General features: G+C 35.4%; 1 protein-coding gene across 12 annotated transcripts in view; it reads right to left on the bottom strand.

Moving 5' to 3' along the window:
- Positions 1 to 12,380, bottom strand: part of USP9X (ubiquitin specific peptidase 9 X-linked) — a 135,896-nt gene that overhangs the window by 63,115 nt on the left and 60,401 nt on the right. For 10 of the 12 annotated variants that reach the window (XM_064278153.1, XM_064278152.1, XM_064278151.1 and 7 more), the window contains 6 exons: positions 11,968 to 12,219; positions 11,752 to 11,890; positions 9,355 to 9,507; positions 8,306 to 8,410; positions 2,992 to 3,198; positions 841 to 977 (listed from right to left, as the gene is read on the bottom strand). In XM_064278153.1, coding sequence (XP_064134223.1) covers positions 841 to 977; positions 2,992 to 3,198; positions 8,306 to 8,410; positions 9,355 to 9,507; positions 11,752 to 11,890; positions 11,968 to 12,219 — 993 coding nt within the window. The remainder of the gene's footprint in view (positions 1 to 840; positions 978 to 2,991; positions 3,199 to 8,305; positions 8,411 to 9,354; positions 9,508 to 11,751; positions 11,891 to 11,967; positions 12,220 to 12,380) is intronic. The other 2 variants (XM_064278160.1, XM_064278162.1) reach the window with 1 other exon arrangement.

Genomic DNA, 12,380 nt, shown 5'->3' with positions numbered 1-12,380 from the left:
TTAAGAGCTACAGCTGCTAACCGAAAGGTTGACAATTCGAATCCACCAGGAGCTCCTCCAAAATTCTACAGGGCAGTTCTACTCTGTCCCATAGGGTCGATGTGAGTCAGAATTGACTCGATGGCAATGGGTTTGGTTTTTTTGTTTGGTATTACCAGAAAGGAGTCCTGGTGACACAGTTCTTAAGAGCCTGGCTGCTTACCAAAAAGTTGGCAGCTCAAACTCACCAGCCACTTCTTGGGAACCCCATGGGGCAGGGGCAGTTCTACTCTGTCTTATAGGGTCGCTAAGACTCAGAATTGACTCGATGACAGCAGGTTTTTATTGCCAGAAAACACAAGGACAAATTTTTCCAGTAACCAGAAATTGGCATCTAAGATAGTATATTTAAGCACAGTTATTTAAGAGAAATTTAGCTAAAATAAGCCAGGAAAAAAATTTATATAAGAACTACAATTACAATATGGAATTTAGGGTGGAAACTGGGCAAAGAAAAGGAAGGAAGGATAAAAGGAAATGAGTAGTGAGATTAATAGGCACAAGACATGCCATGAAAACTGTCTGGCGTACTTGTTAGAAATAAGAAAGAATTCTGAAGAACCTGAAGGTAATTATCACCATCTTGATTCTCATACTTATTCACTTTATCAGTGACTTGCTCTCTCATCAATAAAATAAAGAACCTGGGTATGATGAAGGATTCTTCTTTTGTTTCAAACTAACTCTTCTTTTAGTCTCCTGTTACCTCACTCTAATTGTCTTTCTTTGAAATTTGCTTTTACCAACTAATATGCTATAATACTAAATAAAAATATTGAAATTCTATGTTAAAAGCCTTACCTCAAGTTTTGAGGTGCTTCACCAAACAAACTACAAATTTCTCTAATTTGTTTCAGTGCGGGAATTACCCATTTGTCATTTGTGCGAAGTTCTTCTATAAAGCGATCTATCCACTGGATCTTTTGTGTGTCACGGTCCTTGAACAAACAATTTCAGTGTTTTATATACATCAATATTCAGGAGTATTCTACCTTCAAATTATTTCGAGAATAATAAAACAGAAGCTCTACTTGTAAGATTAGCATCAAACGATTATGTTGTTCTTGTAGTAAAGAGTTTAATGTAAAAAAAAAAAAACTCTTAAGTATTTTTATTTCACATTTACTACCAATATTCCAAAAAGTAAAGTACTACTATAAAAGCTCAGTATTACATGGGCTCAGATATAGCTATGCAAAGATATAGATCCTAAGTGTTAGATACATTGACAGAAAGCCTGATTTTAAAAATTTGCCATAAAGGTATTATCCAATGTTTTAAGCGATTCTACCATCAAAAAATTTAGCAATAGCATAGAACTGATTATTACTCTATGGATTTGTTTTCAGAACTTTTTTCTAACCACAGTAACACTGAAATTTATATTTTACCAGGAAAATGATGGTATGACAACTATGCAAGTTAAAACAAATCGTCAAAATAAAAAACATCCACATACACAAAAGTAGAGAAGGGGACAAAGACAGGCACTAGCAGTTACAAATTAAAAATGCTGTAAAACTCAAAACTGTTTCAAATAATATTTCACTTCTCATACTTTATTCACTCGTTAACAGTAATCAGAAGTGCAGGTTTGGTTACCTAATAAATTTATGTAAGTTTGGATTATTTTTATGTGTATATACTGGAAAACGAAAACAATTATGTGTGTGTGTCCCAACTCCTAATATTTGGGATTATCTCTGCAATACGTTCACATTTGTTTTGTTGATAACAAAACTAGATTCATACTCTGTTTTGCATCAAACACTTTCTATATCAGTAAGTCTTTCTACATCAAATAACCAGTTTTCAATGGCTGTCGAATATACTGTATAAACTATTGGTAATTATTCAGGACGTTTCCAAGTGTCCATGTCTATAAAACACTAATAAATGTCCTTCTGTGTATCTCTTTGTGCCCTTTTCCAATCAATTCTAAGAAATTTCTGTAAATTGAATTGCTGGCTTCAATAGTGTTCATATATTTCTGACTCTTTTAAAACATTTATACATGATCAAATATATCCTGCTCTTGAAAGCACAGAGGGGAGGGGGAGGTTGTATAATGATGTTTAAAAATTTGTTTCCCATACAAAAAATGAAGGATGAAGCTGAAAAAGGCAACATTCTACTAAGTTCAATGAAATCCAATAGCTATTTATGAATTAACGAGGAAAACTGCCAGGCACTAATACTAATGGATAGGAGGAGCTACTCGTTGAACTGTTGATAGCAAATGTACTCCTCCTTTGATTCATGATTCCCCAAATGGTTTCTCAGTTTAGCGCAATAATTTAAACTTAAGATTGTTTTTACTTAACAAACTGTCACAATCAAATATAATTAAAAACAAAACAAAACAAAACAAAACACTGAGTATCCCCTGAATCAGGCACACCTACTTAAGTTTATTTTCCTAGCTCTTACCTAAATTTCAGTTTATCAGTGCAGCCAAAACTTTTACTAACAATTGGGAAATTAATTGTTCAGGAATGTTCATTTAACCGTGTGTTAAAAGATACACAATGCTACAAGTTAGAATACACGGAAGCTGTTATGTGATTTGCTCACAGGAAAGGCACTGTTTTATTGTTTAGAAAATTCTACTCATTTTTCTTAACTTCCTATGTGCAAGGAAAACCTAATTTCTCTTACCTCTAAAAGGCCCTACACATCAGTTTTAGTATTTTACAATCTATTTGAAACTGGTATTTCAGCACCATACACTTGAAATCCTACCATTAAGTAATCTGTTTTGTAAATACTTTCCCAAGGAAAATAAATTGCTTTATTTTCTACACAAACCTTGCTATGGAGACATAAAAAGAGGAAGGCAGACTAATTTGAAGAAAAATAAGCCAATTCCTGAAAATCACTTCAAGAACAACCGTGTCAGAATATCCTGTAACTAAGCCATCCTAAATGTGGAAAAAAGGAACATGCCCTTACCTGGGAGCAACTATAATCTAGTATTTTTATGTGGGCACTGAGAGCCAGGTCCATAATGTCTACAGGCACATCATCACTGTGGGCCAGATTCCACAAAAGGTTCAACACTTTGTGTGCCATTACACCATCTTTATCATCTTCTGCCAGACGCCGTATCAGCTCAAGTAGCTTTTCACGTTGTTTTTTACTTGCATTTGTCCAACTTGCCTAGAAAAAAATTTAAAGGGCATGAAAATAACACATATTTGGTTGTCACTGCTTAAATTGTCAGTGGGTTAACTATATTCAATTCATCAGAAAAACAGCATAGCTGAGTACAGAATTACTCAAGTAATATCTGAGAGATAACTTCATAGTAGTCAGAGGGCAGACTTCAATTTCAGGAAAAGAGAAAACCCTCTATTTACAGTTAAATACCTTACTTAGACCAATTTTCTCAACTTTGGCACTACTGACATTTTGGGCTGGAAAATTCTTTGTTTGTGGAGGGCTGTCCTGTGCATGGTAGGATATTTAGCAGCATCCCTGGCCTCCACCCAGTAGTTGGCAGGGGCACACCCCTCCCCCTAGTTGTGATAACCGAAAACGTCTCCAGACATGGCCAAATACAATGGCCCCTGGATGAGAACCACTGCCTTAAATATAGTCTGTTACTTGAGACTTTAAAATTTTATTAGGAGAAGCAAACACCTCATGAGATTGGCTTTGGGTTTGAAGGCTTAGGACCACAGTCGTCTCATGGGACAGCTCAATTAATTGGCACAATATAGGTTCGTAAAGTGTATGTTCTATATCCCAAGGTGGTGAGCAGTGTCTGGGGTCTTAAAAGCTTGCGAGTGGCCATCTAAGATACAACTACTGGTCTCTCTACTCACCCGGAACAAAAGAAAAAAAAGGAAACCAAAAAACTCAGAAAAGAAAGTAGTCTACAATACTAATAATGTACACAAACGACAGCCTCATATACTCTGAGACCAGAAGAATTAGATGGTGCCCAGCTACCGCTACTGACCGTTCATTCTGATCAGGGCCACAACAGATGGATCCCAAGAGAATGAGAGAAAAATGTGGAACAAAACTGAAATTCTTATAAAGTCCAGACTTACTGGTCCGGCTGAGACAAGAGGACTCCCTGGACTATTGTCCAGTGACACTCTTTAAACCTTAAACACAAATTATCCCTTGAGAGCACCTTTTAGCTCCTTAACAGACTGGCTCGTAAAACAAGGAATATCACCCCTGAGTAATGAATTAGCTCCTTTTATGAGACCAAATGGTCAAAAATTACTCTGAACCAAAGACGAGAAGGTAAGAAAGGATTCAAGGAAATTACAGTACTAGAAATAGTACAAGTAAAAGAGAATAATGACATCGTGGAAAATATAATCAATATCACTGAGTAATTTGTAAAAAAATTTATATAGACACTGTTAAATGGGAACCTGATTTGCTATGTAAATATTCACCTTAAACATATTTTTAAAAATTTTATTAAAGGATGGCAAAAACAACTTGATATTACTTTTCAAAGTAAAAGATTACAGAGCAATGTGCATTATACATTGAAAGCAAAACCATAAAGACACAGAAGTAGTCTATGACAAAGTCTGTCATCAGCCAATAAAAATAATCTCGAATTTACACAAAAATAATGCAACAATGCTGTTTTGATGTAAAAGGCAACAGAATACTCATTTAAAACTCTAAAATGGTTAATTTAAATACCCATTTAATATAACATGGTTGTCAGAACTGGGAAGGGGAAGAGTGTGGGGAAGGAGTTCTCATGGCATCTAGTGGGTAGAGGCCAAGGATGCTGCTAAACAGTATGGAAAAAGCTGTAAGTATAAATATGCTCACCAGCGTTTATTAGAAAATTAACTGAACTCAACGTAATGTCAAACAGTAGAAGAATGATGAAGTAAATTACAGGAAATCCTTTCAATGGAGTTATTACACAGGCATTTACACTGATAAATATGGAACGTCTTGGAAGACAAACTTGAGTGCTTCTAATTCTTCCATGCGACAGAGGAGAACTGCTCCATATGGTTTTCTAGGCTGTAATCTTTACAGAAGAAGATCGCCAGGTCTTTCTCCCACGGAGCTGCTAGGTGCGTTTGAACCACCAACCTTTCTGTTAGCAGCCCAGCGCTTAACCACTGCACCTCCAGGGCTCTTCCTAATTCCTCTTAAAAAACCAAAACCCACTGCCGTAGAGTCAATTCCGACTCATGGCAACCCTATTAGCTCCCTCGAAATAATGTAAGAAATATGAAAACTGCTGAAGTTATAAGAAAAGACTAGTATTAACACTATGTTACAATTATGAATACCTGGATAACATTATAAAAGAGACAACCAGGCATAATGTGCCTCCTGAAGGAGGAGCACATAACCAACTATGAAGCATTCTAGCAAAAGGGGGGAGAAAATCAAGCCTCTATATCGAACTACTGATACACATCAAAACAACAAACATTTCCTTCAACAAATAAATTGTAAGGAAAGAATCAGATAAAAAGGGAGAACTACAGACCCAAAAAGACTTAAAACATGTATCAACCAATTACAAAGTACAGACCATATTTGGATTCTAGGTCAAACAAGCTTCTAAAATAAAACCTGAGACAACTGGAAGTTTTAAACACTGCCCGTTTTTTGTTTGTTTGGTTTTTTTCCATAAACAAATCTTTATTCACATATCCATTTACTTCTATAAGACAGAATACTGGATGTGGGACTAATGATTTAAAATATGTGGACATTTTTCAGGCTCACATACATATTGCTTCATTGCTCTCTATAAAGTTTGCACCTAAAAAACAGTTGCAATTCTAATTTAATAGGTCTAAGGTAGAACACAATAACTGGTATAAAATTTTTTCTTCTATTATAAAATACACATCTAGAAACACTGTAAATGTATACTATTACTATAGTATAACGCAAACACCTATTTAACTATCAAAAAAAAAAAAAAAAAGCCAATTGTCATCAAGTTGATTCTGACTCATAGTGCCCTAATATATTACAAACAGAACTATTCCATAGGGTTTTCTCAGTTGTCATCTTTATAGTTGATTGCCAGGCCTTTCTTCTGAAGCACTGCTGGGTGGACCTGAGCTGCCATGCTTTAGATAGCAGCTGATCGCAAACCACTTGCACCACCCAGGGACCTTATGTAACTATTACCCACGTCAAAAAGAACACTTAGTAAGCAACATTCTAAGACGCAAGCTGGAACCTTTTAAGTTTCTGTTCATGGCAACAAGCGGCGTAAGTTCTTGTGTGGCTATTCTTTTCTCCAACCTTCTGTTTAATAAGACTCATCCATATGGCTGAGTTGCTCTCATCTGTTCATTCTCATTGCCATGAAGTATTCTATTTCACGAACATACCACGGTTTATTTACTCATATTACTGCTTATCCAACCTCCACAGCACCCTGGTGGCGTAGTGGTTAAGTGCTGCAGCTGCTAACCAAGAGGCTGGCAGTTCGAATCTGCCAGGCGCTCCTTGGAACTCTACGGGGCAGTTCTACTCTGTCCTATAGGGTCACTATGAGTCGGAATCGACTCGACGGCAGTGGGTTTTTTTTAATAGCAGTTTTTGCTATTAAAAATTGTGCTACAAATGTTGTTGACCTGTATATCCTTGTGCATATGAGTTTCTCTAGAGTATATACTCAGAAGTCAAATTAATATGTCAAAAGACATAAGAATTTCATACTTTACCCAAAAGGCCAAACTATCTTCCAAAGTGGCTGTAGTAACATATATTCCCATCTGCAGTCAGTATAATCGTTATTTTTAACAAGAAACCTCTGTGATATAATGCCAGCTATTAATAGAACATACTTTTTTAACACTGATCCACAAATTCACCAGCTACTTGGGCTTTCACAAAGCCAACCCTAACAACTGGACAGAGAAAACTACTATACAACATGGCCTTAAAAAGTGTCCAATGACACCAACGGAGATATGACAGTAAGGGTTCTTGGGCTACATTATGAATTACATTTCCATTAAGACTCCAGAATACCTGAATACCTCTCAGTTTTCACTGCAACCCATCACCCTTCCCATCAGTCCCATACTTTACTTGAACATATTAACAAAAATAAAAACTGCCAGAGTAAATAAATCCAAAATGGTAACTGGAAAAAGACATGCATTATTTATAAGGACTATTATTATTTTTATAAAAACAAACACCATAGTAGGGAGGGGGCGGGGCAATCACTAACTAGATAGTAGATAGATAGGAATTATCTTAGGCGAAGGGAAGGACAACACACGATACAGAGGAAGTCAGCACAACTGGACTAAACGAAAAGCTAAGAAGTTTCCTGAACACAACCAAATACTTCAGGAACAGAGTAGCAGGGGTGGGAGTCTGGGGACCATGGTTTCAGCCGACAACCAGGTCAACTGGCATAACAAAGTTTATTAAGAAAACGTCCTGCATCCCACTTTGGTGAATGGCGTCTGAGGTCTTAAAAGCTAGCGAGCAGCCATCTAAGATGCATCAATTGGCACCAAACCAACAGGAGCAAAGAAGAATGATGAACACCAAAGACATAAGGAAAATAAGAGGCCAAGAGACAAAAAGAGCTACATAAATCAGAGACTCCATCAGCCTGAGACCGGAAGAACTAGATGATGCCCAGCTACATAACAGAGAGTCCCTAGCAGACCAGGAGTGAAGTGGGGTGCAGAACTCAAATTCCAGTAAAAAAAAAAAAAAAAACACACACCAGACTTAATGGTCTGAGACTGGAGGGACCCGAAAAGACATGGCCTGTGTTAATCCAGAACTAAAATCATTCCCAAAGCCAACTCTTTAGACAAAGATTAGACTGGACTATAAGACACAAAATGATACTCGTGAAGCGTGTGGTTCTTAGCTCAAGTAGACACAGGAGACTAAATGGGCATGCTCCTGTCCGGAGGTGAGATGAGAAGGCAAAAAGGGACAGGAGCTGATAGAATGGACACAGGAAATCCGGGGTGGAAAGAGGAAGTGTACTATCACATTATAGGGATAGCATAGTAATTAGGGTCACGTAACAATGTGTGTATAAATTTTTGGATGAGAAACTAACTTTCGCTTAAAGCGCAACTGAAAAAAACAAACAAACACCAAGTCCCCACTAGAAAAGAAAACAATAGCAATTCCTTCACACCAGAGATTGTTTAAAAAGATTTCTATTGAAGTATTTATTGGTTAAGATCAACTCCTGAATCAATTAATTAATTCTATTTAAAATGAAATGGTAATATTTTTATACTATGTTAACTATTACTACCTTAAAGCAATCAAAAAGATGATCAAGTTGTTCAGGAGAAAAATCCCACGCCAATTTTGCCAGTAGATCATGTACATTCTTCACAATGGCTTCATGTTTTCCCGCCTGTTGAGATGAGAAAACAAAAACAAAGAAAACCATGGCATAGTAGAATTTGAGCAACAGATAAGTAGTACAGACTGCCTGCTAATAACTATTAATTAATAAAATAGTCCCATCTCTTTCATCTAACCTTGTAACATAAGAAAATAACAGTTTAAATGCTTTAGAACTAACATCTAAAACTTGATTAACTCGATTTCCTGACATAAATTGTTAATGCGTACTTTGGAAATTTACATGAACCTTTAGTACAGTTTTATTCAATTTAACATGTCAATTTCAATACTGCCAGTAGGAGAAAAATAAGGCACACTAATGGTATTGTGGAGCCCTAGTGGTACAGTGATTAAGAGCTCAGCTGCTAACCAAAAGATCGGCAGTTCAAATCCACTTGCTGCTCCTTGGAAACCCTATGGGGCAGTTCTACTCTGTCCCATAGGGTCGCTGAGTAGGAATCGACTTGACGGCAATGGGCTTGGTTTTTTAATGGTATTGTTTCAAAGCTGGAAACTTTAAGCCCTCAAAGGTGAATGTTTTCTTGGTTTCTATAGACCTAAAAAAAAGAAAGCTTTTAAATCTAAAACGCAACAATCTCATGTTATCCATAGGTAGGAACCTATCATTAAGATAATCAAAGGAATTTACATAGTTTCCAGCTCTGAAAAACTTATCATTCTGAAAAATTACAAATTCTTCAGAATAATTATTACAGGTCCTTATAAATAATTTGGTGATTCGACTCTTCTGACATTGCAGGGTTTTTCTTTTCCATTCTATTAAATCTATGAGGAAACAAATTATAGGATGGCTTATACTCTTTCAGTAGACAACAAGCATTTAAACAAATATAAGCCTGCATGCCATTTCACAACCGCCATTATTTCTTTAGTTAAGAATTATCTTTCTTTTAAAAATTAAAACAGCCATTATTTTATTAAATTTCTTACCTGTGCTGCCCAGATGTTATCAAGATCTTGTAAAGTCAGAGCTTTTTCTTTGATGACAAAACGAAGAATCTTCTCTAGCTTTTCTACATACTGTGGTTGATGAAGACTATCTCGCAAGACTATGGATAAGATATTATTCTGCTGTATCCATTCCTAAATATAATTCAAAAAATTGTTTCAAAACAGAAACTAAAAAAGCAGCTTTAAAATATATATATAAAGTATTGTCCACACTTTTAAACATTAATCAGAATCTAGAAACACATTCTTAAGCTGTAATACACTAATGTAACATGCTTATCTGTTACTGTTAAATTATAAACACATTACAATAATTTCATAGAGCTGAATTCTGCACATACACAAATGCTTCCATGAATTAGAAAACCTGAAATCATTAAAAAAAAGATTCTACCCCAGCATTTAGTAAGACAAAAATTATTTAAGTGCAGCAACCAGCACTGTTTAGGTAGTGTGGGTACAGGTTCAATTTTAGGATCTTTGTATTAGTTATGCCAGTTTTGCCACAAAAGGATGTTTTCATCTTGGGTTAAAAGGCATCTATTATATTTTTTACTTTTATTCATTAACTGACTACCATGTGTCCGACACTCTGACTGCTTATCCATTAGCTCCTTAAGCTTTAAAACAATCCTAGTGACGGATGTATTATCCTATTATAGGAAAGTAAACAGGCTTAAAAGCGTTGTAACTGGTATCTGAATCAAGTCTGCATGCTTTCAAAGTCGGTATTTTTATAACACTATGCTATGCTGCTTGGTTGGTATTTAATATCTATAACCAATAGAAGAAAGCACTAACTCATGATACAAAAGAATAATTCACACTGTACGATTTTACAGTATTTCACTCATTGAGAATAAAAAGTAGTTGATCCCAAAATGAACTAGACAAGCCTACTTCTCAACTGGTAAAAAACTAATTATATTTCTAATCCATTACAGACAGGTTTTTTTTTTTAAATACAATAAAAATGTTGTGGAAATGCCACGTTGCTGCAAAAGTTTCTAAACATTTAATGTCATCTTTTCTGTGTTTATCTAGGACTGGTAACAGTTCAAACACCACGCCAATCATCAGGCAACACTCCTGAGGAGCTCTGTGCTAGACTTTTCAAAACGTGGACAAACCACACATACAAAACCAGATATCTACCACCTGATCCCATAACACTGGACCAACGTCCAAGCACAACTCCAGATACTTTTTCTTCTTGGATTAATTTTATCATGGTAAACTCTCTCTCTCTCTATATGTATATATATATGTGTGTATATATATATCTCACAAGAAATCTGCCATTTTAACCACTTTAAAGAGTACAATTGATATTAATTACACTCACCATGTTGTATGTCACCACTATGTCCAAAAGCTTTTTTGTCACCTCAAACAAAAACTCAGTATCCCTTAAACAATAACTCCCCATTTCCCCTTTCCCTAATCTGTGGTAACCATTAGTAATTTTCGGTCTTTATGCATTTGCCTATTCTAAATATTTCATATAAGTGGGGTCATACAATATTTGTCCTTTGGGGTCTGACTTATTTCCCTTAACATAATTTTTTCAGAGTTTGTCCGTACTGCAGCATGTATCACAATTTCATTTTTCTATGGCTGAATAATAGTCCATTGTATGTATATATCACATTTTGTTTATCTATTGATGGATATTTGGTCCTTTCCACCTTTTCGCTACTGCCCCACATACCTATTACACATTCTAATAATTATTTTCCCTATTAAACTAAGGCTCCTTTAGGACAGAGTTCTTCTACAGATGTTTCTCCAGTACTGTCACAGGGTATGCAGTCACAAAATACTAGCTAAGTAACTGAACTGGCATACTTATTCATTTTAAGACTACAATATATACAAATATCTATGGTAAATAGTTCCCTAAACTTTTTATAAGTGCTTAAAAAATAAAGTTGTTATGAATCATGATAAAATATTAGTTCATACAGATCTTATCCCATTAATCATATTGTCTGAAAATCTTTAACTGGGACTGGTTAAATTAACAATAGATCATTCATTTAACACCAGATACTATCCCATCCATCCCCAAGATTCACTCTATCTGTTCCATTTCAACCAAATCCACGTCCCTACAAGCTAGTAATTACTTCAGAACACCTACACTCAACAGTAAGTTTACCAAAGATGTACTAAGTTATCCATATCACTACTGAATAGTTACTACATTATGTAATTACTACAAAAAGCTCTCAGGATTAAACAGTCATAAATCAATCAAAATACTTCCCAATTTAAAGGTTTACTTAATCTTAGTATTACTAATTTTAACTAGGCCTATCCTAATTTTTGACGTAAGTAGATTCTTATTCATAAAAGAAGAATCAAAGCACTTACTGCCATTCGCTCAGCTGTGAGCCACTCTTCCTCCTCGGGATTACCATGCCGATGGGTATAATATGATACACTAGATATAACTTTATTGACTTCATTCAGTGCATTCATCTTTCCATTGAAAGAAGAAATCTGCAATAATCTATTAAGAGAAATCTGGTGTTAGGTATGACTCCAAAAATTTACACAAGCAATTGTTTCAAGAGGTAAGTAGCTTACCGAAGTATCATTTTTAACCTAAATATTTCTAAATTTTTTACAGTTTCTTCCTGTCCTGGAACCCTTGAAGCTAAATTCTTCAAAGATTTAATTATCATTGAAAGGGCGTCGTTTTTGGCTTCATTCTTAGCTTCTTTTTTCAGTTCTTCATCAGTTAAGTTTTCTAAAAACTGTGGAACCATTTCTATGACTGGAAGGAAGTACTTTTTCACTGTATGAAGAGTGAGAAACTCATAACATTGTCCAAATGGTCTGAAATAAGGAAGACAGGAAACGTCTGTAATTCTAACCTTCTTAAAATCAACTAGGACTTAAACTTTCAGAGTATTTTATATCACTTAAAATACTAACTTAAGAGGAAACCACACTTGAAAATAGAAACTCAATTTTTATCAAGCAGTAAAACAGCAATT

This window comes from Loxodonta africana, chromosome X (assembly GCF_030014295.1).
Source record: "Loxodonta africana isolate mLoxAfr1 chromosome X, mLoxAfr1.hap2, whole genome shotgun sequence".
In the NCBI taxonomy this organism is placed as follows: Eukaryota; Metazoa; Chordata; class Mammalia; order Proboscidea; family Elephantidae; genus Loxodonta; species Loxodonta africana.
This window is presented reverse-complemented; position numbering and strand designations above follow the sequence as displayed.